The sequence below is a fragment of the Phocoena phocoena genome, chromosome 15 (assembly GCF_963924675.1).
Source record: "Phocoena phocoena chromosome 15, mPhoPho1.1, whole genome shotgun sequence".
Classification (NCBI taxonomy): Eukaryota; Metazoa; Chordata; class Mammalia; order Artiodactyla; family Phocoenidae; genus Phocoena; species Phocoena phocoena.
The window spans coordinates 64,374,799-64,398,624 of record NC_089233.1 but is presented as its reverse complement, the minus strand read 5'-3'; the positions used below and the strand labels follow the sequence as shown (position 1 = coordinate 64,398,624).

Genomic DNA, 23,826 nt, shown 5'->3' with positions numbered 1-23,826 from the left:
TTCTGGGAAGAATTTCTGGCAGTGATCACTTTTAAAAATTATTTCCCACTCTTGCAAACATTTAAATTGTTTTACTGGCAGTTCTGTAGTAGTCCAAACTTTAGAAACCAAACACAATAAAATAACTCATTGCCAGTGTGGCCACAACAGTGCCAGCAAATACTGCCTTGGCTTCATTCAGCAGAGATTTTTGTTTATATAGATAAAGTCTTGAATACTGTTCAATAAACTTGTCACGAAATAAAACAGGCTGATGCTTTTAATGCTTTGACTGTACATGAGTACTCTACTGAGCTATACCATCAGGTATTTGGGGTTTTTTTAAAAACTCCTGAAAATATTTTGTGCCTTTGGAAAGGTGGCTTTGGTGATCTTGGAGGTAACAATTGTTGCTTATCCTTGTCTGCTAATGCTGAAGTGTGGAAAGAAGAGGATACCTGGAACTGCAGGGAGGAATCTTGACTCTAGGTCAGATCTGTGGTATCCACCTTTTCAGACTTAACATGAGTTTTGCTAGCAAGTCACTTTGTTATGTGGACTCAGAAAGAACTGAAAGCCAGATACTCCTTTTCACAAAAGGAGTTTTAAAGGGGGCTGTGAATTGTTTTTTAAAAACTGTTTACTTTAGGAAATGGGAAAACAAATTTTCAGAATACATTGTCAGTTGCACATACCTCTAAAGCTTTGTTTTTCTTTTTTGTTTACTTATTTGTTTTTGCATTAGTATGTGAGGTATTTGAGGTGGGGAAGAGGGGAGAGGAATCAAAAATATAGCTGCTGTCCGACATTGATGCTCTGGTTTTGTCCTTTCCACATTGGTTCAACTTCTACTGAAAAAATTAGCAAATAAAAAGTTTCTGTAAACTCCACAGAGTCTCTTAAAAAAAAAAAAAATCTGGATTGGACTTGCAGAGAAATTAGTGGGCTGTTCCTTTTAACCAAGACTCTTGAAAAATGTTTGTAACTTTTATCTTTATCATGAAAGTTTTAGCCTGTATTTGAGTTTGAATACCCAATTTGTTTTAGAGAGGTTTAGACTAGACATAATTAATTCCAGGTAGTTGCTGATCTGTTTTTAAAATTACGACAGTTTGACTAAGCATTTGAAAAATCAGAGTGAAATCGGCTGCCTAAGGATATCCAGAATGGCGTTTACCATCTTAAAAGGGTGGACTATGTGCTAATATGTCTCCCTTTATTGCTCAGGAGTGATCACTCAACTTCTGTAATTCATTGTTGTCTGCTTTCCATTGTTTTACATCAAGTAATAGTCTATCAATTTTGTGCATCGCCACCGTTCTCCTTACCCCCCAAAAGTAGAGCTTTTACGGGATATGGTAGAATCCAAACTTATGGCTATCCTTTTTAATTAAAAAAATTGCTTGATATCAGTTTTGTCTTTCTAGCATAAAATCTTTAGATCACACTGACTTACTGTAAAATGTTCTGGAAAGAGTATACTCTCGTGGTGGCACAGTTCTCTGATGCTGTAGTGACTTTTCTGGGAAAATTCTTCTGTTCAACAAATAAGCAAGCTCATCTCTTATTGGTGCCTGCTCATGTAAATCTTAATTCTTCACTGTGCTATTCCTTGGTGCCTTGAGCTATTTTTGTGCCAGAGGATCTCACAAGCATCCTAGAATATGGGTCGTTTTCTGGATCAACATAACTAGCAACAAGCAACTAAGGTGGCAGCTGCTTTTCTACATATTGCTCTACTACTGAAGGGGCAAAAAGCCACCTGATGCAAACATTCCAGCCCCAGGGACAGAGGGCAGCACTCTAAAACTCTGAGGACAGGGAAGTAGTGTAGTGCTCATTAACCATATTCCTTGAATTCTGTCAAGAGTCCCAGGAACCTCTCCCCAGCAAAAATGTTGACCATTAGGTCATAGAGACTAAGCAAACACCAGCTGTAGAGAAGTGGTTAAATAGCACAGCAGAGCATTGGAGTTGGCACCCTAGCTGTTCCGGACATCTGGACTGTGATTTCAGTGACTTAATAGTTTCATGTCATTTTTCCTAGGCAACTGATGGCCTGCCATTTCATGTTGAGAGAAGGAGGAGGTGACTATTTGGGGAAAATAGAGCTATGAGAACATAATTAAATATGGACAGAGTTAAAGATGTTGAATAAGCATAACACATCCCAGTATTACAATATAGCAAGCTATGCTATGTTCAAACAGACCGCCCCTTGGTGTTTGATTCCCTCTCTATTTTGATGGTCTCAGTTTTCCCCTTTTACCTGCTTGTATAGTAAGCCTGCTGGTAACCAGCACTATGAGTTTTACTTAGACTGAAGCCCCCTCACTGGTGTCTCTGTAGCCCTAACCTCCTAATTGGGGTGGGGGTGGGTGTGAATTCACTCACAGCTCTTGATTAGTGAAATAAGATTTGTCACTTACGCATTTGTGCTATACATCAAATGTAACAACCACATTGTACTGCAAATCACTTGTTAGTCCTCGAAGAGTGGGAACGTCTTAAGAAGGGTAAAGAAGTTCAGCTACTTAAGGGCTCTTAAATCGTACTAACAGGTGCTGTGGCTAATTTCATTTTTCTTTTGTTCCACACTTCCCCACACGTTGGGGCGTCATGTCCTTTATACATAACTCCTTTCTGTAGTGTGGGCCCAGCAGGATCCCTTGGCTATAAATCTGGCTTAAGTGGTGGAAGACAAATACACCTCTTACTGAAGTAGATAATGCTGATTACCTTTGCTTCTGTGACCACTGAATTGACAGGTTGGAATTGGAAATATCTGTTAACTCCAAACTTTTAAGACAATTTCACATGGATATACAGCTTAGCCATAGCTGTAACCCATGCTAATTAAATGTTTTGAGTGGTGGTGTGCACCTAGCACTTAACACATTGTGTTGGAAAAGGAAGTTTAAAAAATGCCTGTTCTTCAAGACTTTAAAGTCCTAAATGATGCAAGTAAGTGCTCAGTTGTACTTATACATATTCAGGGTATACTCATGACTCACAGGAACTAGATAAAGGGTTTCCTGGCCAGCTGCTGAATGGTCAGACAGAAATAAGTGTAATGGAATCCTTAGGTGTAAGCTGAGGGAAGGTGCGATCTCTAACCAGTGTTCTTGGGGACACAATACTGTTAGTTTAGTAAAATGAAATGACTGTGTGAGGGAGCACAGTAGCAGTATCTAAAATTGTGCCTGTCCTGAAAGCTCTTAAAGTTGTCCCATAACAGCATAGCTTGAGGTTCTGGCAGCCTAACTGGTATGACTGAGCTGAATGGTCTACAGAGCAGGTAGGCAGGCAAGGCAAAGGTTGGTTCTAGGGATGTCCTGGCCTAGCAGAGGGACAGAACCTTTTATCTTTTTAATAATCTTTTGACTAGCCGCCAGATAACAAATGCTCTAATACGTTCATAAACAACTCAGAATTAAGTGAATTTCCCCATCAATTTAACCACGTATATGCATAGTTGTCTACCTGAAATTCATTCCTTTGTGGTTTTAGATCAATTTGACACAGAGTTTTAGCTTTTCCGTCTGAAATGTCCACCTTTTGGTTCTTGTTCTTCTAGGCCAACACTGTCCAATAGAATGTTCTCCAATGGAAATGTTCTCATGTGTACTAATATGGTAATTATATTTTAATAGCTATGTGTGGCTAGTGGCTACTGTATTGAGCAGCACAACTGTAGATTCACAGCGCAGCAGCAGATTTCCTCTCCCAGGTCTGATCTTTGGAGATCTTGTTAGGCAGCACTATCCAGTAGAAATAAGAATCACTTGACGTCATTTAAACTTTTCTAGTAGCCACATTTATAAAAGGTTAAAAGGAACAAGTGAAATTTAAGAATACACTTAATACAACATTGTAAAGCAACTACACTCCAATAACAATTAAAAAATATATATATTTAACCCAGTAGATCTTAAATGTTACAGTTTCAGCTTATACTCAATATAAGATTATTGAGCTATTTTACATTTTTGTTTTTGTACTAAGTTTTCAAAATTCAGTGTATATTTTACAGCACATTGTGATTTGAACTAAGCATTATTTCAAGTATTCAATAGCTGCATGTGGTTAGGGGCTACCCTTTTGGACAGCACAGATTTAGAATATTTAAAAAGTTATTCACTGCCATTTCTCTCCTAGTTTTGCTGCCTCTTTCAGCTGTTTCTTCACTTTTGAGTATTCAAATTTTGTTGCATTCCTCCTAACCTTTACCCCTCCTGTTGTGTTTGCAGGTTAGTTTTGTTTTTGAGAATTTGCCTCAGTTACCTTTTTTATGGGCAACACTGGAGGTTAACTAGGTGACAGTTTTATATTGTAAAATTACTAATCCTGCACTAGAAGCAGCCACAGAAGTAGAATCTCTCCTCTCCACTCTGTACGCCATCCACAATGGCAAGTGGGCAAGTCATTGTGTGTCTGTAACGTAGCGTCTTTATTTTTGAAATCCTCTCTCTTTAATTTCTCAGCTTCCCTAACATATTGAATTCTGAAGATCAACCCATCTTAAGATTTCCCATGTATCCCAAGTAAATTTATTCCAGTGAGGGGGCTTGCGTTATCAGCAGTAGGTTGGTTTCTTTTCCAGGGGCTCTGGTCTGCTGCTTTTGTTCATTAACTCAACACCTTTTGTGCCATTGGTCACACTGCACACTGGAGATGCACAAGTTCTTGTTGATGCCCTTGCCCTGGAGATGGTAAGGAAGGTGGTCCAGTACTGTTGTCTTAGACACTGCAGGCAATAGAGAGGCAGGTGTCTCATTTAAAAAACATAGATTAAATATATAGATTCCACCAGGGCAGGATGAGGGCAAAGGTGGCTGCCCAGTAGGTGTTCTTTGAAAATTTTGGTAGAAGTCACATTTTCTACTTTTATTTGCTGTATTCGTGCTTGTTATTTGAAGTTTATTCCTTTGATTCCTTTGCCTTGGCAAACAAATAGGGAGAATGTGTGGTGGGTGCAGAATTATTTTTGATCTGTGTGCAAGATTGGTGTAGATCATAGGAAGAGGCCACATGAGCCTCACTGCTCTTTTAGTAGCCAAGTGGACTTCAGATTGAACTGGATTACACAAGGTGTGAGCTGTTGGTAAAATGGATGGAAATCACATCCTAAGGGAAGCGAGTTGTGGTTCATCCAAGTTACTGTGTGTCCCAGGGCTAGTTATTTCCTTTCTCTGTCTTTAGTAGTAATGGGATTAATTAACAAAATGGGGTGAAATTAGATAATCTCATTATATTCAGTTTTAAATTTCTGTGATTCTGTGAACCCAGCTATTTCATTTCTTTCTGGAAATCTGTAGTTAATTTGAACCTTAAAAGAGAGGCCAGTGGAACTAAAAGTTTTGGTCTGGCTACTGCTTGTGATAGCAGTTCCACACTTAAGCTTGAGAACTTCATTAGGGGAGAAAAGAGGGAAGGGTCTTCATTTCCCTTTTTGGAGGCTGTTCCTTTCCTGCCATTTAGGTCCTCTGGAGCAGGTAGACCGAGGCATTCCTCCTGGGTGTCTCGTCAGCCAACAAGTAGATGATACCATACAGTAAAAGGATCCGTTTATGAGCACTGAAGAGAGGAGCAGTTAACACATGTAGGGCACTTACACTGGGTCAGGCAGGGGGCACTTTCCATGGTTAGCCCCATTTAATTCTCAAAATAATCCTCTAAAGTTGGCACTGTTATTATCCCCACTTTACAGATGGAGAGATTCAGGCAAAGAGAAGCAAAATAACTTGCCCAGAGTCTCATTGATAAGGGGTGAACAGAGATTATTCAGTCATCACCTGTCTGCATGACTCCAGAGGCAGAGCCCCTCCTTTCCTCGTTGTTTCCTTCCTCTCCCTGACTTTTGTGGGGGGAGATGTGGGAGGCCAGTGGCAGCACTCTTCTGTCATGGGTCCCGAGCTGGCTGGGGAAGGGGCTCCAGCCTTGTGCCAATGCTCCAAATGCTTATTTTGAAGTAAGAAGGTGGCGGCTTTGTTTAAGCACATTCAAAGTCACGAGGGGAAAAATGTCCACTCAGATACAGTTCTATCTTGGTAGAAGGCCATGTGTTCCTTCTTGGTTTGCTTCCTTTCCCATATCTAATTCTCTCCTCAAGCTAGCTTCCCTTTGGAGAGTTGCACACAGGTTGGATTTGTCCATTTTTTGGATAAGTCTTTTTGGGACGTTGGAGCTGGATCAGTGGCTTCCAAACTTTTTTGACCATTGTAGAATACAGCGGGATGGGAAACCCTGTGACCGTTTACTATACCGTTATTTTCCCACTTTTCACTTTTTGTGTGAACATGCACATTTTAAGCTTTCTAATATTGCCAAATGCTGTATGGCAGCCAGACTTCCTAGTATTATATGGATCTAAATCAAATTATTGCTTAAGATTTTCGCTTATAAACACGTTAGTAGCTCTTAGTCAGCTGTATGAATAAAGAATGTGTAGTTTTGTAGTAAGGATTTGCATATTGGATTCAGTTCGTGACTTAGGAGGACTGTCCTTGAGGCTGCTGATTTAAATTTGGGGAATTCCTGAGTTATAGAGGGAGAGGCCGGGGTAGAAATACTTTGTCTACCTTCATCATGTCCCTTGAGGCAGAGAGGGAAACGAAGAGTGGTGGTGATGGGTGTGGTTTGTCTTTTTCAATCTTATGAGAAAAGAGTACTCCGTTGGGTGGTGTTCTCCCATTGGGAGCTTATGGAGAATTTCCTGATGGGTTTTCACGATTTGATCCAGCATCTCAGCTGCTCCAGTGTGCCAAGGTAGGCAACAGGAGTGAGGGCGTGGCTTTGGTTTGTGAATGAGTGCCATACAGATGGGTGCTCTGTTCCTCCTCACAGCCTGGAAATGGGGTTGAAGTCTGGTGCCTTGCCTTCCTTGTTAGGCTTTTGGGAATGGAGGAAGGCAGTGTAACTCCTGAACATGAACAACTGAAGAGTTTCAGCTCAGTTGGCATTGAATTGGATCCAACTAGATCCAGGAGGAAAGATCTGTTCTTGGATTTGTAAGAGCCAAGATTGAATCTCCCGAGGCAGGAGAGGGGAAGCCAAAGAAAATGAAGGGTGAGTTACTGCCTATTGGCAGTGAGATTCCCTATCAACAGTCACGTGCTAGTCAACTGGCTAGCTGGGCAAAGGGAAGCCCTGATTTTTAGCATTTGCCCAATTTCTGTGGTTTAAAACTTAACGAGGCCACCTGCTTACAAAATTCCTTTACAATTCTCTCGCAAACTGTACAAGCCTGCTCTGGCACGCTGCTGCAAGCCTCCCTCAGGTGTTTTGAATTCCCATTCTGTGCTCAGGTCTGTTCTGTGTGACATAGGAGATGCTGAAGCAGCGTCTTTTCTAAAGAAGCTTGTTATTTCATTGACAGGAGCTAGAAACATTGACGGTACAATTGTGGTGTGGCTTGAGTATAGCAGTCCAGAATGAGAAGTTGTTGAGTGCTGGAAAGATCATGAAAAGGGGAGCATATGAGAGCTAGGCTTGAAGGATAATAATAGCTAACAGTTACTGGTGATAATAGTATCAGACTCTGTACTAAGCATCTTGCATACAATGTTTATGTCAATCTTCAGAAATAGATAATATCCCTTACTTTACACCTGAGTAAAAATTTTGCCCAAATTACAGAGATAGGACATCATTCTAGTGGGTGTGTAATAGTATCTCATTGTGGCTAGAAAGGAGTAAAGCCAGTACTTGGAGCCTGGTTACTTCACTGCAGAACTCATACTCTTGCCCACTACTATATCAGATTGCTATTAAATATAAGAAGGGAGGTTATTTCAGTAGAGAAGGGTGTTAACTACAGTCTAAAGTCTTAAGACTAGGTGGGAGTCAGAATAAGCGTTCTGGTCCTCATTTTACTTAACGATGTATGTCTCCATAACCAAATCACTTCTTCCCTCTCTGTCTTGAATTGAGGAACTTGGATAAGATGATCACTCAGTTCCTTTTAATTTCTGACATTTTGTGAATTTTAAGTTATAAAAATGAGAGTGTGTATAGCTTCTTTAAGGAATACTGGAGAAAGTGCCCTGCCAGGGTACGAGGCTTGGGAAGCACTAAGGTTGGCTGGCGATGGGGGTAAGCAGAGGAAAGCAGTCTACAAGGGCGAGTGAAGGGAATGAGACTCCAAGTGGTAGAAAGCAAAAGCAGGAGATGTTGGTGCTGAATACTCAGTTGTTTCCGTTTGCACTTTCCCAGATGAAAAGGTGTGGATTGTGGGTGCAAACAGAGATAACAAGCTAACCTTTTGTATTGAATATTCCTGGAAAGCTCACTTCTCCCTTGATGGCTTCTGCAGCAGGCCAGGGCTAGATTTGGGTTATTTCTGAGAATCCTTGGATTATCACTCCTTTCTTTTAGCATTAGTTCAGCAGTTATTTATAAAGCACCTGCTATGTATGAGTCACTGGAATGGGAATAAGACAGATCTGGTCCATCCCCTATTGAATTTATATAATCTGGTAGGGGAAACAGATAATAAGCAAGTAAGTTACACATTTTGATAGGTTTATGAGAAGCTGGGTTTTGTTGGTTTGGAATCAGGGAAGATCTCTGACTTCAACATAGAAAAGAGATCGGAAGGGACTGAGAGTGGAAATGGGGAGACCAGAAGGAGACTATTACAGACATCCAGGCAAGACACGCTGATTCAGAAGAGAGTGCACAAAGACCTGGCGAGTATTAGCCAGATGTCTCTTACAAAAATAAATGAAAAAAATTTCTGAGACTCCTTTTATTGAGTCACTTAAATGTAATATTTAATAAACTTCTGTAAAGCTTCAGTCCTATAAAGGATGCTGACAATCCCATGAGATTAATGAGACTAGATGAAAGGTAAATGAGGCTGGTGTAAAGTATGTACCTGTTAAAGGGATAGGGGACAGAAGAGTGACATGAACTAGTTTTAATTACGGAAGATTTCCAAACAGAGGTAGGTTTGGAGGTAAATTTTAAAGGAGATAAATAGGATTTAGGAGATACTAATAATCTCATGCATTAGATGATTTAAAGGGAATATGACTCAAAGAATAGAAAACTGCACATTATAAAGATTTGCTTATAAGAGTCACTAATTCCAATGAGAAAGTAGAAATCAGATTTGTGAAAAAACAAAACTGTAGTTATCCAGGAAGCTCTGACCTCTCAGAATGAAATCTAGTCCCGTGTGCTCCTGGGGCATATGTGGGCCCACAGCATTCTGGTTGGGGTTTTAGTCTGGGCAGAGAAGAAACTGAAAAAAGATAGAATAGGACCAGCTGTGGAGAAAGTGGTAGAAATGGTAACAGACTAGAAAAGAATAGTCTATTAGAAATAGAGGCTTAGCACAGGAGGAAGCTCCTGACCCTCTGCATGTATTTGGCCCGCACCAAAAGCATCTCTTTCTGGGATCTTTCAGAAGTTATGGAGTGAGGGGAAGGGCAGCAGTTCCAGTTGTTGCCTGTAATCTTACCACCACAGTTAATTACTGCTAATGCTCTCATAGTTCACAACTTTTTTTTTTTTTTTTGGCTGTGCTGCGCGGTATGTGGGATCAGGGATCAAAACCCGTGCCCCCTGCAGTGGAAGCTCGGAGTCTTAACCACTGGACCACCAGGGAAGGCCCACAACAAAGACTTTATCAGGGATAAACCTGTAGCCCTCCATTTAAATTTTTCCCCAACATTTTATTATGAAAACTTTCAACATAGGAAAAGTTGAAAAAATGATACAGTGAATTCCCATGTATCCACCATTTAGATTCTACAGTTTATATTTTCCTATATTTGTTTTACCACATCTATCCATTCAGCACACCATTTTAATTTTTGGTGCATTTCGTAGAAGTTGTGAGCATCAGCACACTTCACCCATAAATATTTCCGTATGCCTTATCCTGAGCTGAATATTTGTTTATGGGTTTGGGGTAGGGGTTGATAAAATTTACATGCAGTAGGATGTATATACCTTAAGTGTACCATTGGATGAAAATGACAAATTCACCTATGACTCACATTCCTACCTAGGTAAAGGACTTTCACATTCTCCCTAGAGTTCTCTTCTGCCTCTTCGCAGTTAATACCTCCCCCTCCCCTGGGGGACAGGGGAAGAACAACCACTATTCTGAATTTTTTCACCATAGATTAGTTTTGCCTGTCATAAAACTTTATAAAGTGTAACTATGCATTTTATGCTTCAGGTTCATCCATGTTGCAGATATTAATAGTTCTTTTGCTGAGTAGTTTTCTATTACATATACAAACATTATGGTTTGTTTATCCATTCTCATATTGATGGACAACTGGGCTGTTTCAGATTTTTGGCTATTATGAATAAAGCTGCCATGAACATTCATGTACAAATCTTTTTGTGAACATAATGTTTTTATTTATTTTGGATAAAAATCTAGAGTGTAATTGCTCTTGGGCTAGATATACGTTTGGTTTTCTAATAAGCTGCCAGACCGTCAAAATGGTACATTTAGTGCCTTCACTAACAACGTATGAGAATTCCACATCCTTGCTAACATTTGGTGTTGTCGGTTTTTTACTTTTAGCCATTGTGATGGGTATGTAGTAGTATCTCATTGTGGTTTTAATTTGTATTTCGTTGATAACTAGTGCTATTGATCACTTCCTTTGATTATTTCCAATTCATGTTTTCCTTTATGAAGTATCAGATCAATTTTTTTGCCCATTTTTAAATTGACTATCATTTAACGTTGAATTCTAGGAGTCCTGCATTGTAGAAGAGTACAACTTCTGCATTACTGCTGGACATTAGTTCAAATGGAAAAGGCATGAAGGTTTGAGTTGAGCAGAAGCACATTTACCATTTATTCAGTAAATGGTTATGAGTACCAACTAAGCATTAGTATTAGGGATACAGAAATAATACCTAGCCCCAGTTCCAAGGAGCCAAGATTATGAGGGTAGACAGACAAAAGTAAAAATTCTGATGTAGTGGTTTCACCGTTAAGTCACTAAATATTTACTGAGTACCTACTATAGGATAGGTACTGTTGTAGGTATTGTACATATAGAGGTAGGCGAACCAGACATAGTTCCTACTCTAATACAGCTTATTTGTTTTCTGGAGTGTATGTGGGGGAAGACAGTGCAGAGCCCCTGAGATGGGGAATGAGATTGATGTTGAGTGTATGTGGATCAGAAATGAAACCTGAAAAAAAAAAAAAAAAGAAATGAAACCTGGCTGGAACGTACTTGCATGACTAGATGATTAGTTAGGTGATGGTCAGGTCTTGCAGGGCTTTGTAGACCATGGTAAGAACTTTGGATTTTATTTTGAGTGTTTTGGGAAGCCATTCCAGAGTTTTAAGCAGAGAAGCGGCATGAGCTGGTTTCTGTTTGGCTAATAAACGCTGTGAGTGTGTATGTGTGTGTCCGTGCACGTGCATGTGCAAACACACACATACAGAAAAACTGGTGAAGAAACCACTGCAGTCATCCAGAGGAGAGAGAAATCCAACCTGGGGAAGGTGGGCAAAACTTCATATAAGAATAATGTCACAGCATAACCATGGATGACAAGGCATTTGCTAGGCAGAAAAGTCAGAGGTATCAGCGTGTGTTGTGTCTGTGTGTTTGAGAAACGAGAAATAGCTTTGGATGACTAGTTGGGTGGATGGTGGAACGGCAGGAGGTAGAACAGTCTAAGAAGGGCTTTGAAGGTTGAATTACAGGTGCAGGGTCATCGTATTAGACAATTACTTAGTTCTGTATAGGCCCTCTGGAGTTGTGCCACAAGGTGGCCATGCTAGGGAGTTAGGCTTTGAAACTAAGGGCCATGAGCGGCTACTATACAGGGCTTCTAGTTAGAGATTTTCCGGAAGCTGGCGTCAGGGATGACTAGGTAAGGCACTGGTATGGATGAAAAACCAAGGGGGAGGCAAGAAACAATGGGGCCTGAAGTTAGGTAGAAGTTGTTGAAGTGAAGGTATAGAGGCTTTGGGGTTAGAATGAATTGTCATGAGGACATGAGGTGTGGATTAGGGCAAAAAGCTAATGAGTCCCTTTAAAAAATACAAAACAAACAGTATAAAATATTGAAACAATACAGAAGTGTATAAGAGTGTGTAAAATTCTCACCTTTATTCCATTCTTCTGAGGTGTACCTAAAAGTTGCATTTATTTGGTGTGTCTTCCATTTTTTGTGTGTATTTATTTTGTATATGTATTTAAATCTATTGTATATACACATACAATTGAAGTTTAAAATGGGGTTATAGTCTTCTTACCATTTTTTTGCAACTTTATTTTTTCATATGATACCAGTATACTTCTGCCTTAATTGTTTATTTACCCGCTACTTGTCATTCCATTGACTAAGTACCGTAATTTACTTAGTCACCACCTATTGATAGACCTTTAAGTGGTCTCAGGTTTTTTACTGTTCTGAGCAATGGTGAAATGATCATTCTTCTTTATTTGTCTCTGTACTATGCAAACACTGCCTGAGAGAATGTGTGAGGTGAGAAGCATGGAGTCGGATTATGACGGGGGAAGTTGTGGTTCTGTTCCCTCAGGAGTATGTATTGTGCTCTGGATCTGTCCTTGGGGAACCTCCAAAGCAGTGATCAGGCTGGTCAGAAGTCTAAAAGCCACATTCTAGTGGCAATATTCAAAAGAACTGGGGCTATTTCTCCAGATTTTAGCTTGCAGTTCACTGCTTCCGGTATCAGATGGTTCTCAGAGGGAGACGGAATAAGGCTTTCTTGTGGAATTTTAGATGGGAAGAAATAGGAATAATGCGTACAAGTGAGAATTCAACAGACTTGGGTTAGTTTGGGTAGGACTTTATGGAGCAGGACTTTCTGATGATTGGATTATAAGAGTGGTGGGTTTTCCATCATTGGGTGCATTCAAGCAGAGACTGAGGTGCTATGGAGGGGACAGTATGTGAAGCAAGTTGAACTCTAAGAATCATTCCAATTTTGGTTGATAACAGCATTCAAGACAGAGACCATGAGGCACTAAGATGGGAATAGCACTAACTGGGCAGGGTTGGGAGAGGGATTGACTGCGGGTCAGTTTAGGGGAGGTTGAGGCTGGAGGCGTCCTGGGGTATAGTGCTGGGAAACCTGGAATGCTGAGTGAAGCTGGGTGAGAGATCTGACCTCGTCTGCACTCTTGGTACAGATGGTCGCAGGCGTATCGGTCGGGGGAACATAGGGTTAGTGAGGAGTCTAAGGATAACTGTTATGGTGACTTAGGAGGCGGGGTTTATATGGGAGTCATGGTGATCCATGCAAGAAGGTAGTGTTTCTAGCAAAAGGAATGGATGGAGAACCTTGGTGCTGTTTGATTGCCAGTCAGTTTGGAGATGGCTAAGCTGGGAGCAGAGGCTGGAGATGGCCTTTTGGATTTCCTGCAGCAAATATTTATTAGGTGCTTGAGACAGAGCAGTGAATAGAACAGACAGATATTCCTTCCCTCATGGAGGTTACATTCTAGTGGGGAAGACAAATTACATAAATATATATAGTATATTAGACAGTGATAAATGCTAAATAGAAAAAACAGGAAATGGGTATGTGATGTATCAGTGGTAGTAGGGTTGAAATTTTAGAGTGGCCAGAAAAGGAGAAACTTTTCCTTCAAACTGGAGATTTGTTTTTTTTTTTAATTTATTTTGGGCTGCGTTGGGTCTTCGTTGCTGCACACGGGCTTTCTCTCTAGTTGCGACGAGCGGGGGCTGCTCTTTGTTGCGGTGCGGGGGCTTCTCACTGCAGTGGCTTCTCTTGTTTCAGGGCACAGGCTCTAGGAGCACAGGCTTCAGTAGTTGTGGCTCGCGGGCTCTAGGGTCGCAGGCCCAGTAGTTGTGGCGCACGGGTTTAGTTGCTACACGGTACGTGGGATATTCCCAGACCAGGGCTCGAACCCGTGTCCCCTGCATTGGCAGGCAGGTTCTTAACCACTGTGCCACCAGGGAAGCCCAAGAAGATGATTTTGAATAGAGACCTAGAGAGAATGTGAGGGAACAGCAAGCCGTGTGGGTTATATGAGGGAAGAAAATTCTAGGCATTGAGGTAGAAACAAGCATATTTGAGGAATGACAAGCAGACCTGTGTTGCCAGAATGGAGTGAGCAAGAAGGTGTTAGGAGATCAAGTTAGAGAGATCTAGATCTTTCAAAACCTTGTAGGCCAATGCAGAGTTTGGATTTTTTCTAAGCAATGGGAAATCATTATTGGGTTTGGGTAGAGGTATGACATGACCTATGTTTTAACAGGATCACCCTGGTTGCTGTATTGAGAGTAGCCTGTTGGTGTGAGGATGAGGGAGTAGAGGTGAGGATGGCATAGGATAAGGGAGACCTGTTAAAAGAGGGTAATGCAGTAAGCCTGGTGAGAGATGATGATGGCTTGGACTAGGTAGTGCAAATAGTGAGGAGTTGGGGCTTCCCTGGTGGCGCAGTGGTTGAGTCTGCCTGCTGATGCAGGGGACACGGGTTCGTGCCCCGGTCCGGGAAGATCCCACATGCTGCGGAGCGGCTGCGCCCGTGAGCCATGGCCGCTGAGCCTGCGCCTCCGGAGCCTGTGCTCTGCAACGGGAGAGGCCACAACAGTGAGAGGCCTGCATACCGCAAAAAAAAAAATAGTGAGGAGTTGGACCTGAACAGCTGATCATAGGCTAGGAGAATCCATGTGGGGGATCATAACTCTGCCTCAAGGTGTAGAGCCCCAGGGTTAGTGGGAAATCATTGGAGGAAGAGACTTTGGGGAGCAGAATCTAGATCATGGCTGTATTGGGGGCAGTATTGGGCTTGGAACTTGGATTAGGGTCTGGTCTGGAGCCAGTAAAGGCATCAGAGTGAGATTCATTGGTCTGTGAGAAGATCAGGGTTGGAGTCTGGGTCTGGGGAATGTTATTAGGATTGGGACCAGTTTTGGGCTGAGGACTAGTTTGGGGTCAAAGTTGTTGTTGGAGGCCAGTACACTTTTTCTGCATCTTCCTGTCATATTCTTGGACCAGGGTTGGTTGTAACCACCATCTCCCATCCCATTGAGCTTACCCAGGGGGATTGGAGGAATATGGAAGCTATAGGGGCTTCTCTTCCTTGGGTGTCATGGGGGTAGACACAGGCTCAGCCCTGCCTGGTTGAAGCCAGCTGACTTTACAAGTTGGGACCTACAGTCAGGGAGGGGTGAGGAAGGTGCTTGATTCAGGTCTTTTTCCCCCCAGATGGCCCACTGCGTGACCTTGGTTCAGCTGTCCATTTCATGTGACCACCTCATTGACAAGGACATCAGCTCCAAGTCTGACCCACTCTGCGTCCTTTTACAGGATGTGGGAGGGGGCAAATGGGCTGAGGTAAGAAGGACTATGGGGGATAAAGTTGTGGAGGGAGGCTAGGACTCTTTTGGGTTGGAAGGTGCATGACTGTGATGCTTATTGGCTTCTGCCCACAGCTTGGCCGGACTGAGCGAATACGGAACTGTTCGAGCCCTGAGTTCTCCAAGACTCTGAAGCTTGAGTACCACTTTGAAACAGTCCAAAAGCTCCGATTTGGCATCTATGACATAGACAACAAGACACCTGAGCTGGGGGATGATGACTTCCTAGGAGGGGCTGAGTGTTCCCTAGGACAGGTATGCACAGCCAGGGATTAGAATCCTTCAGACACAGGTTAAGTAAGAGCGCTGTCAGATAAACCAGACTGCTTGGAACTTGGAGGTTGGGGTCAAACAGGACCTAGCCTTGTCTGAGACCTTGGTACCCCACCCACCCCTGCTCTGCCCCAGATTGTGTCCAGTCGGATACTAACTCTACCCTTGATGCTGAAGCCTGGAAAACCTGCTGGGCGAGGGACCATCACGGTAAGGAGGAACTCTGCTGGGGTTTGTGGGTGGTTGTGTACTTATATCCATGAGGAATTCATGAGATGGTACAGTCTCCTGCTTCTTCCCCTACCTAGGTCTCAGCTCAGGAGCTAAAGGATAGTCGTGTAGTGACCATGGAGGTGGAGGCCAGAAACCTAGATAAGAAGGTGTGTGTGGAAGGAGGCCTTGGGAGTTCAAGAATTAAGCGTACAGGGATGGTGTGTTGGAAGGGGAAGGGTGAGAAGGTCTTTCATAGTGGTTGTCAGATGCCTGAGTCTAAACTGCGGTCTCTGTGATATTGACAGGACTTCCTGGGAAAATCGGATCCGTTCTTGGAGTTTTTCCATCAGGGTGATGGGAAATGGCACCTGGCATACAGATCTGAGGTGTGAGACCCCTGGGATTGGGTATGATGGGGTAGGAGAGAATCTCCTGGGGCTTGTGATTACCAGGGTTTGGAGCACAGGGCTAAAGAGTCTGTATATGGGTAAGAAGAATGGCAGCTCCCCACATGCCAACGCAGAGCTCACTAGAGGCCTTGCCCTCCACCTTCAGGTCATCAAGAACAACCTGAACCCTACTTGGAAGCGCTTCTCTGTTCCCCTTCAACACTTCTGTGGGGGAGACCCCAGCACACCCATCCAGGTGAGGAGCTTGCCTCCTGAGTGGACTGAGCAGGGGCAGAGAGCCTGGGGAGGGATTTATTCTCACCTGCCACCTGCCTCCTGGTCTTTATATATACACACACCTTCCCTCCTAGGTGCGATGCTCCGATTATGACAGTGATGGCTCACATGACCTCATTGGTACCTTCCACACCAGCTTGGCCCAGCTGCAAGCAGTCCCAGTGAGTGCTGGCTCAGGGGTATTGAGGTGGGCCTAGGGGCTGCAGCTCCAGGAAGAGAGGGAGGGCAGGGCAGCTCCAATCCTAGCTAATGCTCTAGAAGTTTCCTACTCTAATTTTTCTTTCCTTACCAGGCTGAGTTTGAATGCATCCACCTTGAGAAACAGCAGAAAAAGAAAAGCTACAAGAACTCTGGAACTATCTGTGTCAAGATTTGTCAGGTGAGACAATAGCCCATGTGACCCAGTCTCTGACTTCTAAGCTCCGTGACCCCAACCCCTTCACTCCAGCTATGACCGTGGTTTCATCTACAGGTAGAAACAGAATATTCATTCTTGGACTATGTGATGGGAGGCTGTCAAATCAACTTCACTGTAAGTTGCTTCATCAGGGGCAGGAGCACAGATCCAGGGCGCAAGGTGGCCTTCAGCTCCCCTCCTCTCCTCCTCCCAGGTGGGTGTGGACTTCACGGGCTCCAATGGAGACCCTTCCTCACCTGATTCCCTGCACTACCTGAGCCCAACAGGGGTCAATGAGTACCTGACAGCACTGTGGAGTGTGGGCAGTGTGGTTCAGGACTATGATTCGTAAGTAACTTTGTCTCTTGCCCGTCCCCACTTCCTGCAGATGCTTTAGCCTCTGGGCTTATGGTCCTCTCACTGCTTCTTCCCCCATTCACTGTCTTCCCACAGGGACAAGCTGTTCCCAGCATTTGGATTTGGGGCCCAGGTACCCCCTGACTGGCAGGTGAGTGTTTTTTTCCCCTCCCCTACTCCTGTTTTTAGTTTCAGGGTCCTGATTTTGGGGGATGTAGTAAACTTGCTGCTTGGCATCCCAGAGTTGCAGAGATGTATCCTTACAGGCATGTATATAACAAATGCTCAGGACTAAATACCTCCTGTATGTTGCTTGGTACATACCATAATGCCCTTTTTCTTAGCACAAAAGTGGTCATGGGGAAAGAACCTCATTTTTTTTCTTGCCCTCAGGTCTCCCATGAATTTGCCTTGAACTTCAACCCTAACAACCCCTACTGTGCAGGTAAGTCCCCGATCCTCCAGCGTAAGGTATATCTGTCCATATCTAGAGAGGCAAGGGAGAATGGGGGTGGGGAGATAGACACCTGACTCCATTGGCCAGAGGAGTGGATTTTAGAGCTAGGCCTCTGGAGTCAAATCTTTATCCTGCCACTTGCTAATCATATGACTTGGGGCCAGTTGCTTAGCTTTTGTGTGCTTTGGCTTCATAATAAGACTAAATATTATAGGATATTGAGTATTTAAGAAGATGCATATAAAGTTTGAAGCAGTAAGCCTGGCACATACTAAGTGTTCTCTAAACTATGAGAGCTGTTATTTTATCATTATTATCTTTGCCTAGAAGTTCACAGGGCATCAGTGGAAGCCTTGGTGCCTCCCTGCAGCTCTCTTCAGGGTACTTTTTGCCCCACACTCTTTTGTCTAGAGAGGGCCAAACCCAGTGTTTCCCTAGAACCCACACAAGAGCAACAAGCTGAAGTGGAAAACTTGACCTGACCTGATCTGACCTGGGTTTTTATTTTTGACATGGGTTCAGACTTAGAGAAAAGTTGCGAGAATAGTTACAGGGATTCAGGTCACTGGGGATCCAGGGTCAGGGCCTGAGTCACAGGGGCTGTTATTTACCTTCATCCAGATTCCTCAGACATGGACATTTTACCACATTTGCTGTGTCATTCTCTCACTCAGATTTTCTCTCTTCCTCCTCTCTCTCTCTATATATATACATTTTTTTCCCAGAAATGTTTGAGAACTGTGGTGAATAATCCCTGCCCCAAGTTTGCCTCCATGGCCCCATCAACTTTGCACTCATCATCATCTGCATGGCCCTTTATCCCTGAATACTTCAGTGTTCCCTAAAATCAAAGACATTCTCTTAAATAACCACAGTGCAATTCTCAAAATCAGGAAATTAACATCAATACAATACTGTTACTCAATCTATAAAATTTATTCAAAATTTTCCAGTTGTCCTCTTTTATAGCAAAAGAAAATCTTGGATCACACATTTCATTCAGTTGTCTTCCAGAGTTCTTCATGTCTTTCATGATATTGACATTTTTTAAGGTTAAAGGCCAGATCGTTTGTAGAATGTCCTTCAGTTTGGGTTTACCTGATATTTCCTCATAATTAGATTCAAATTATGCATTTTTGGCGGGAATACCACAGAAGCCATGCTGTGTATTCAGGAGGCACATGATGTTGATTTATCCTCTTACAAGTCATATTAACTTCGATCACTTGGTTAAGGTAGAGTCTACCAGGTTTCTCTACTATACAAGTACTGTTATTTTCTTTTTTTTTTTTGCGGTACGCGGGCCTCTCACTGTTGTGGCTTCTCCCGTTGCGGAGCAACAGGCTCCGGACGCGCAGGCTCAGCGGCCATGGCTCACGGGCACAGCCGCTTCGCGGCTCGCGGCATGTGGGATCTTCCCGGACCGGGGCACGAACCCGTATCCCTTGCATCTGCAGGCGGACTCTCAACCACTGCTGTTTTTTTCTTTATATGTAATTTAAAAAAATTCTTTTTATGAAGTATAGTTGATTTACAATGTTGTGTTAGTTTCCAGTGTACAGCAAAGTGATTCAGTTTATATATATATATATATATATATATATATATATATACAGTTTATATACACACACACATATATATCTTTCTCATATTCTTTTCCATTATGGCTTATTACAGGATATTGAATATAGTTCCCTGTGTTACACAGCAGGACCTTGTTGTTTATCTATTTTATGTATAGTAATTTGTATTGGCTAATCCCAAACTCCTAATTGATCCCTCCCCTATTCCCTTTCCCCTTTGTTGACCATAAATTTGTTTTCTATGTCTGTGAGTCTGTTTCTGTTTTGTACACAAGTTCATTTGTATCATGTTTTAAAATATTTCACTTTTTATTTATTTATTTGGTTGCGCTGGGTCTTAGTTGTGGCAGGCGGGCTCCTTAGTTGCAGCTCGTGGGCTCCTTAATTGAGGCCACCAGGCTCCTTAGTTGTGGCATGCGAACTCATAGTTGCGGCATGCATGTGGGATCTAGTTCCCTGACCAGGGATTGAACCCGGGCCCCGTGCATTGGGAGCTCAGTCTTAACCACTGTACCACCAGGGAAGTCCCTGTATCATATTTTAGATTCCACATATGAGTGTTATTAGTCTTTCTCTTTCTGACTGACTTAGTGTGATAAGCTCTAGGTCCATCCACGTTGATGCAAATGGCAATATTTCACTCCTTTTTATGGCTGAGTAGTATTCCACTGTGTGTATGTGTCACGTCTTTTTTTTAATTCTAATTTTTAATCAATTTATTTATTTTTATTTTTTGGCCGTGCCGCGTGGCATGCGGGATCTTAGTTCCCCAACCAGGGATCAAACCCATGCCTCCTGCAGTAGAAGCACAGAGTCCTAACCACTGGACCACCAGGGAATTCCATGCATTTCTCTGATAATTAGCAATGTTGAGCATCTTTTCATGTGCCTATTGGCCATCTGTATGTCTTTTTTTTTCTTTTTAATAAATGTATCTATTTTTGGCTGCATTGGGTCTTCATTGCTGCATGTGGGCTTTCTCTAGTTGTGGCAAGCAGGAGCTACTCTTCGTTGTGGTGCACAGCCTTCTCATTGCGGTGGCTTCTATTGTTGTGGAGCACGGGCTCTAGGCGTGCAGGCTTCATTAGTTGTGGCTCGTGGGCTCTAGAGCACAGGCTCAGTAGTTGTGGTGCATGGGCTTAGTTGCTTCACGGCATGTGGGATCTTCCCAGACCAGGGCTCGAACCGTGTCCCCTGCATAAGTAGGCGGATTCTTTTTTTTTTTTTTTGCGGTACGTGGGCCTCTCACTGTTGTGGCCTCTGCCGTTGCGGAGCACAGGCTTCAGACGCGCAGGCTCAGCGGCCACAGCTCACAGGCCCAGCCGCTCCGTGGCATGTGGGATCTTCCCGGACCGGGATACGAACCCATGTCCCCTGCGTCGGCAGGCGTACTCTCAACCACTGCGCCACCAGGGAAGCCTGGTAGGCGGATTCTTAACCACTGTGCCACCAGAGAAGTCCCTGTATGTCTTCTTTAAAGAAGTGTCTGTTTAGGTCTTTGGCCCATTTTTCGATTGGGTTGTTTTTTTTGTTACTGAGTTGTGTGAGCTGTTTGTATATCTTAGATATTAATCCCTTGTCGGTCGTATCATTTCCAAATATTTTCTCGCAGTCTGTAGGTTGTCTTTTCATTTTGTTTACGGTTTCTTTTGCTGTACAGAAGCTTGTAAGTTTGATTAGGTCCCATTTGTTTATTTTTGCTTTTATTTCTATTTCCTTGGGAGACCGACTTAAGAAAACATTGGTACAATTTATGTCAGAGAATGTTTTGCCTATGTTCTCTTTTAGGAGTTTTATGGTGTCCTGTCTTATATTTAAGTCGTTAAGCCATTTTGAGTTTATTTTTGTGTATGGTGTGAGGGAGTGTTCTAACTTCACTGGTTTGCACGTGGCCGTCCAGCTTTCCCAACAGCACTTACTGAAGAGACTATCTTTTCTCCATTTTATATTCTTGCCTCCTTTATCAAAGGTAATTGACCATACGTGTGTGAGTCTGTTTTTTTTTTCCTTTTAATTAATAATTAATAAGTATCCTTTGGGAGGATACTTTGAGGCTGTATAAATATCCAATCACTCATCAGTTTTTACCCTCTAGTTTTAGAATCCATTGATGATCCTTGCCTGAATCAATTATCTCTGATTGTCAAATGATTCTATAATTTCTCCTTCTACATTTATTAAGGAAGAACGTTTTCTTCTCTCCCATTATTTAATATCTCTGTGGATTCTTATGTTATTAAATGGGTTATAATTCATTATTTTATTAAGTGGGTTATAATCTGATGCTCTCAGCACTCCTAGATTTGTTCAGGGGATTCCCCCTAATCTGGGTTTTAATTCAAGCTGTGATTTAGGGCATGTGCCTTTCCTCTCTTTGGCCTTAATTTTCTCATCTGTAGGAGAGGGTTAAGAACTGTGGGTTACAGGGATGATTGAATGAAATGCACCCAGGTTCCTAAATCTCCTTGGCCAGTATAGAGTGATGTCAGGACTAGCTGAACCCTGACAGGCCCAGTATTTTATATTATTCTTTGCCTTTCTTTTCTAGGCATCCAGGGCATTGTGGATGCTTACCGCCAGGCCCTGCCCCAAGTTCGGCTCTATGGCCCTACCAACTTTGCACCCATCATCAACCATGTGGCTAGGTTTGCAGCCCAGGCTGCACATCAGAGGACGGCCTCGGTGAGGGTCGTGGGAGGTAGTGGGTGGGGAGAGGGGACTTGGTCAGGGCCTCCCTTGTAACAGGAGGCTTCTTGTCAGTGTGGGAATATGTGGCTGGAATGTTTAGAGGGTCTGCCTCAGTATATGAATGAACTTGCCCTTAGCAATACTTCGTGCTGTTGCTGCTGACCGATGGTGCTGTGACAGATGTGGAGGCCACACGTGAGGCTGTGGTTCGTGCCTCCTTCTTGCCCATGTCAGTGATCATCGTGGGTGTGGGTGGTGCTGACTTCGAGGCCATGGAGCAGCTGGATGCTGATGGTGGACCCCTGCGTACACGCTCCGGGGAGGCAGCTGCTCGTGACATAGTGCAGTTTGTGCCCTACCGCCGCTTCCAGAATGTGAGTAGGGACAAGCTTGGTGGAGTCTGTCCACCGAGAGGTGGAGTTTAGTCTTCCACCTCTCCCTGATGTGAGTGGGGATACTTACCCTTTCATCTGAGCCTGGGGCAGGGTTGGGTGTTGGATTTTGTATCCTTTCTGGGATATGAAATGTAGACCTGGGGAAGCTGTCATGGGTCATCACTGAACTTGCCCCTCTTCTCCTTGGCAGGCCCCTCGAGAGGCACTGGCGCAGACTGTACTTGCAGAAGTACCCACGCAACTGGTCTCCTACTTCAAGGCCCAAGGTTGGGCCCCACTCAAAGCACTTCCACCTGCAGCCAAGGGCCCTGCACAGGTCCCTCAGGCCTAGATTCCCTTGGAGGGGTAGACTGGCCAGTCCTCAGTCCTGTGTTCCTAAGGTCCCCCAACCCTGAACACATTCCCTAGTGCTAGCACTTTATGTTTTATACTTTTATGCTTACTTTTATACTTGCTATAGCCACTCTTGATGTCACCTGCTTGTCCCTGGAGCCTCTCATTCAATAAAGATCAATGAAGACCACACTTTTCTACCACTCTGTGTGTCTGGGTGGGAATCTGCTACTAGCCACGTTTACTTCTCCTCTCTGAGCTTATTTGTTGACCTTAGGGATTGTTGAGTGAAGGATTCATCTGATATAATAGCCCCACTCAAAGAAATTGGGTATTCCTGGTCACATATCTAGAGACACTGACTCTGTTTTTGAAAATGCAAAGACTGAATGTAAGCCAAACACCTAGCCTGCCCTGCCTCAGAGCAGAGCTGAGCTGTGAACACAGACAAGGTGGAAAGTGCTAGGGGAGGGCTGAGTTTTAAGATGGAGCAGGAGCTATGCTAGACTTCCTGGAGGGATGGAGCAGTGGTGGTTCTAGTCCTAAAAATAGGCTATAAGCCTAAATTTTTTAATAGCTAATTTTTTTTCTTACTAGAAAATAAATGTGTATATTCATTTTAGGAAAAAATAAATATCACCCAAACTCCTATGTCCCAATAAAATATTTGGTGCATATTTTTTAGTACTTTATGCATATTTTTAGTGATACAGGTTTTTTTGTTTTACAAAATTGGGATCATACCATACATACTATTTTAGTATGCTTTAAATGTTTTTAAAATGTGTGCTAGTTAGTACAAAATTATTTCAAATATAAATATTGTATAAAATAGATTATGGAGCAGGGTATATTTTCTAGGCTGACAGATTTTTCCCCAAATAGATATTATACTGTTTGCACTTTGTTTTTATTGTATTTTGGGTATTTTATCCATTAGAACTTACTGCTGACCTCATTTTTTCTAATGCTTGTGTATGAGTGTACTATAGCTTATTTAGCCAATCCCTAATTTATCAAGATTTGGGTCCCTTCTAGTTTTCTTCTGTTATAACAAACAGTGCTGTAAGGAATATCCTTCTACATTTATCTGTGCATTTACAGGAATGTTTCTGAA

General features: G+C 42.9%; 1 protein-coding gene across 2 annotated transcripts in view; it reads left to right on the top strand.

The window, feature by feature from the left end:
• The window catches only part of CPNE1 (copine 1), a 37,051-nt gene extending 14,154 nt beyond the window's left edge, over positions 1–22,897 (top strand). For both annotated transcript variants that reach the window (XM_065892618.1, XM_065892617.1), the window contains exons 2-16: positions 15,176–15,304; positions 15,403–15,582; positions 15,736–15,810; positions 15,909–15,980; positions 16,119–16,199; positions 16,369–16,458; positions 16,574–16,660; positions 16,792–16,878; positions 16,972–17,031; positions 17,111–17,244; positions 17,350–17,404; positions 17,647–17,698; positions 21,842–21,975; positions 22,119–22,355; positions 22,567–22,897. In XM_065892618.1, the coding sequence (XP_065748690.1) occupies positions 15,176–15,304; positions 15,403–15,582; positions 15,736–15,810; positions 15,909–15,980; positions 16,119–16,199; positions 16,369–16,458; positions 16,574–16,660; positions 16,792–16,878; positions 16,972–17,031; positions 17,111–17,244; positions 17,350–17,404; positions 17,647–17,698; positions 21,842–21,975; positions 22,119–22,355; positions 22,567–22,707 (1,614 nt within the window). In that variant the 3' untranslated portion in view covers positions 22,708–22,897. The remainder of the gene's footprint in view (positions 1–15,175; positions 15,305–15,402; positions 15,583–15,735; positions 15,811–15,908; positions 15,981–16,118; positions 16,200–16,368; positions 16,459–16,573; positions 16,661–16,791; positions 16,879–16,971; positions 17,032–17,110; positions 17,245–17,349; positions 17,405–17,646; positions 17,699–21,841; positions 21,976–22,118; positions 22,356–22,566) is intronic.
• The last annotated feature ends 929 nt before the right edge of the window (positions 22,898–23,826 follow it).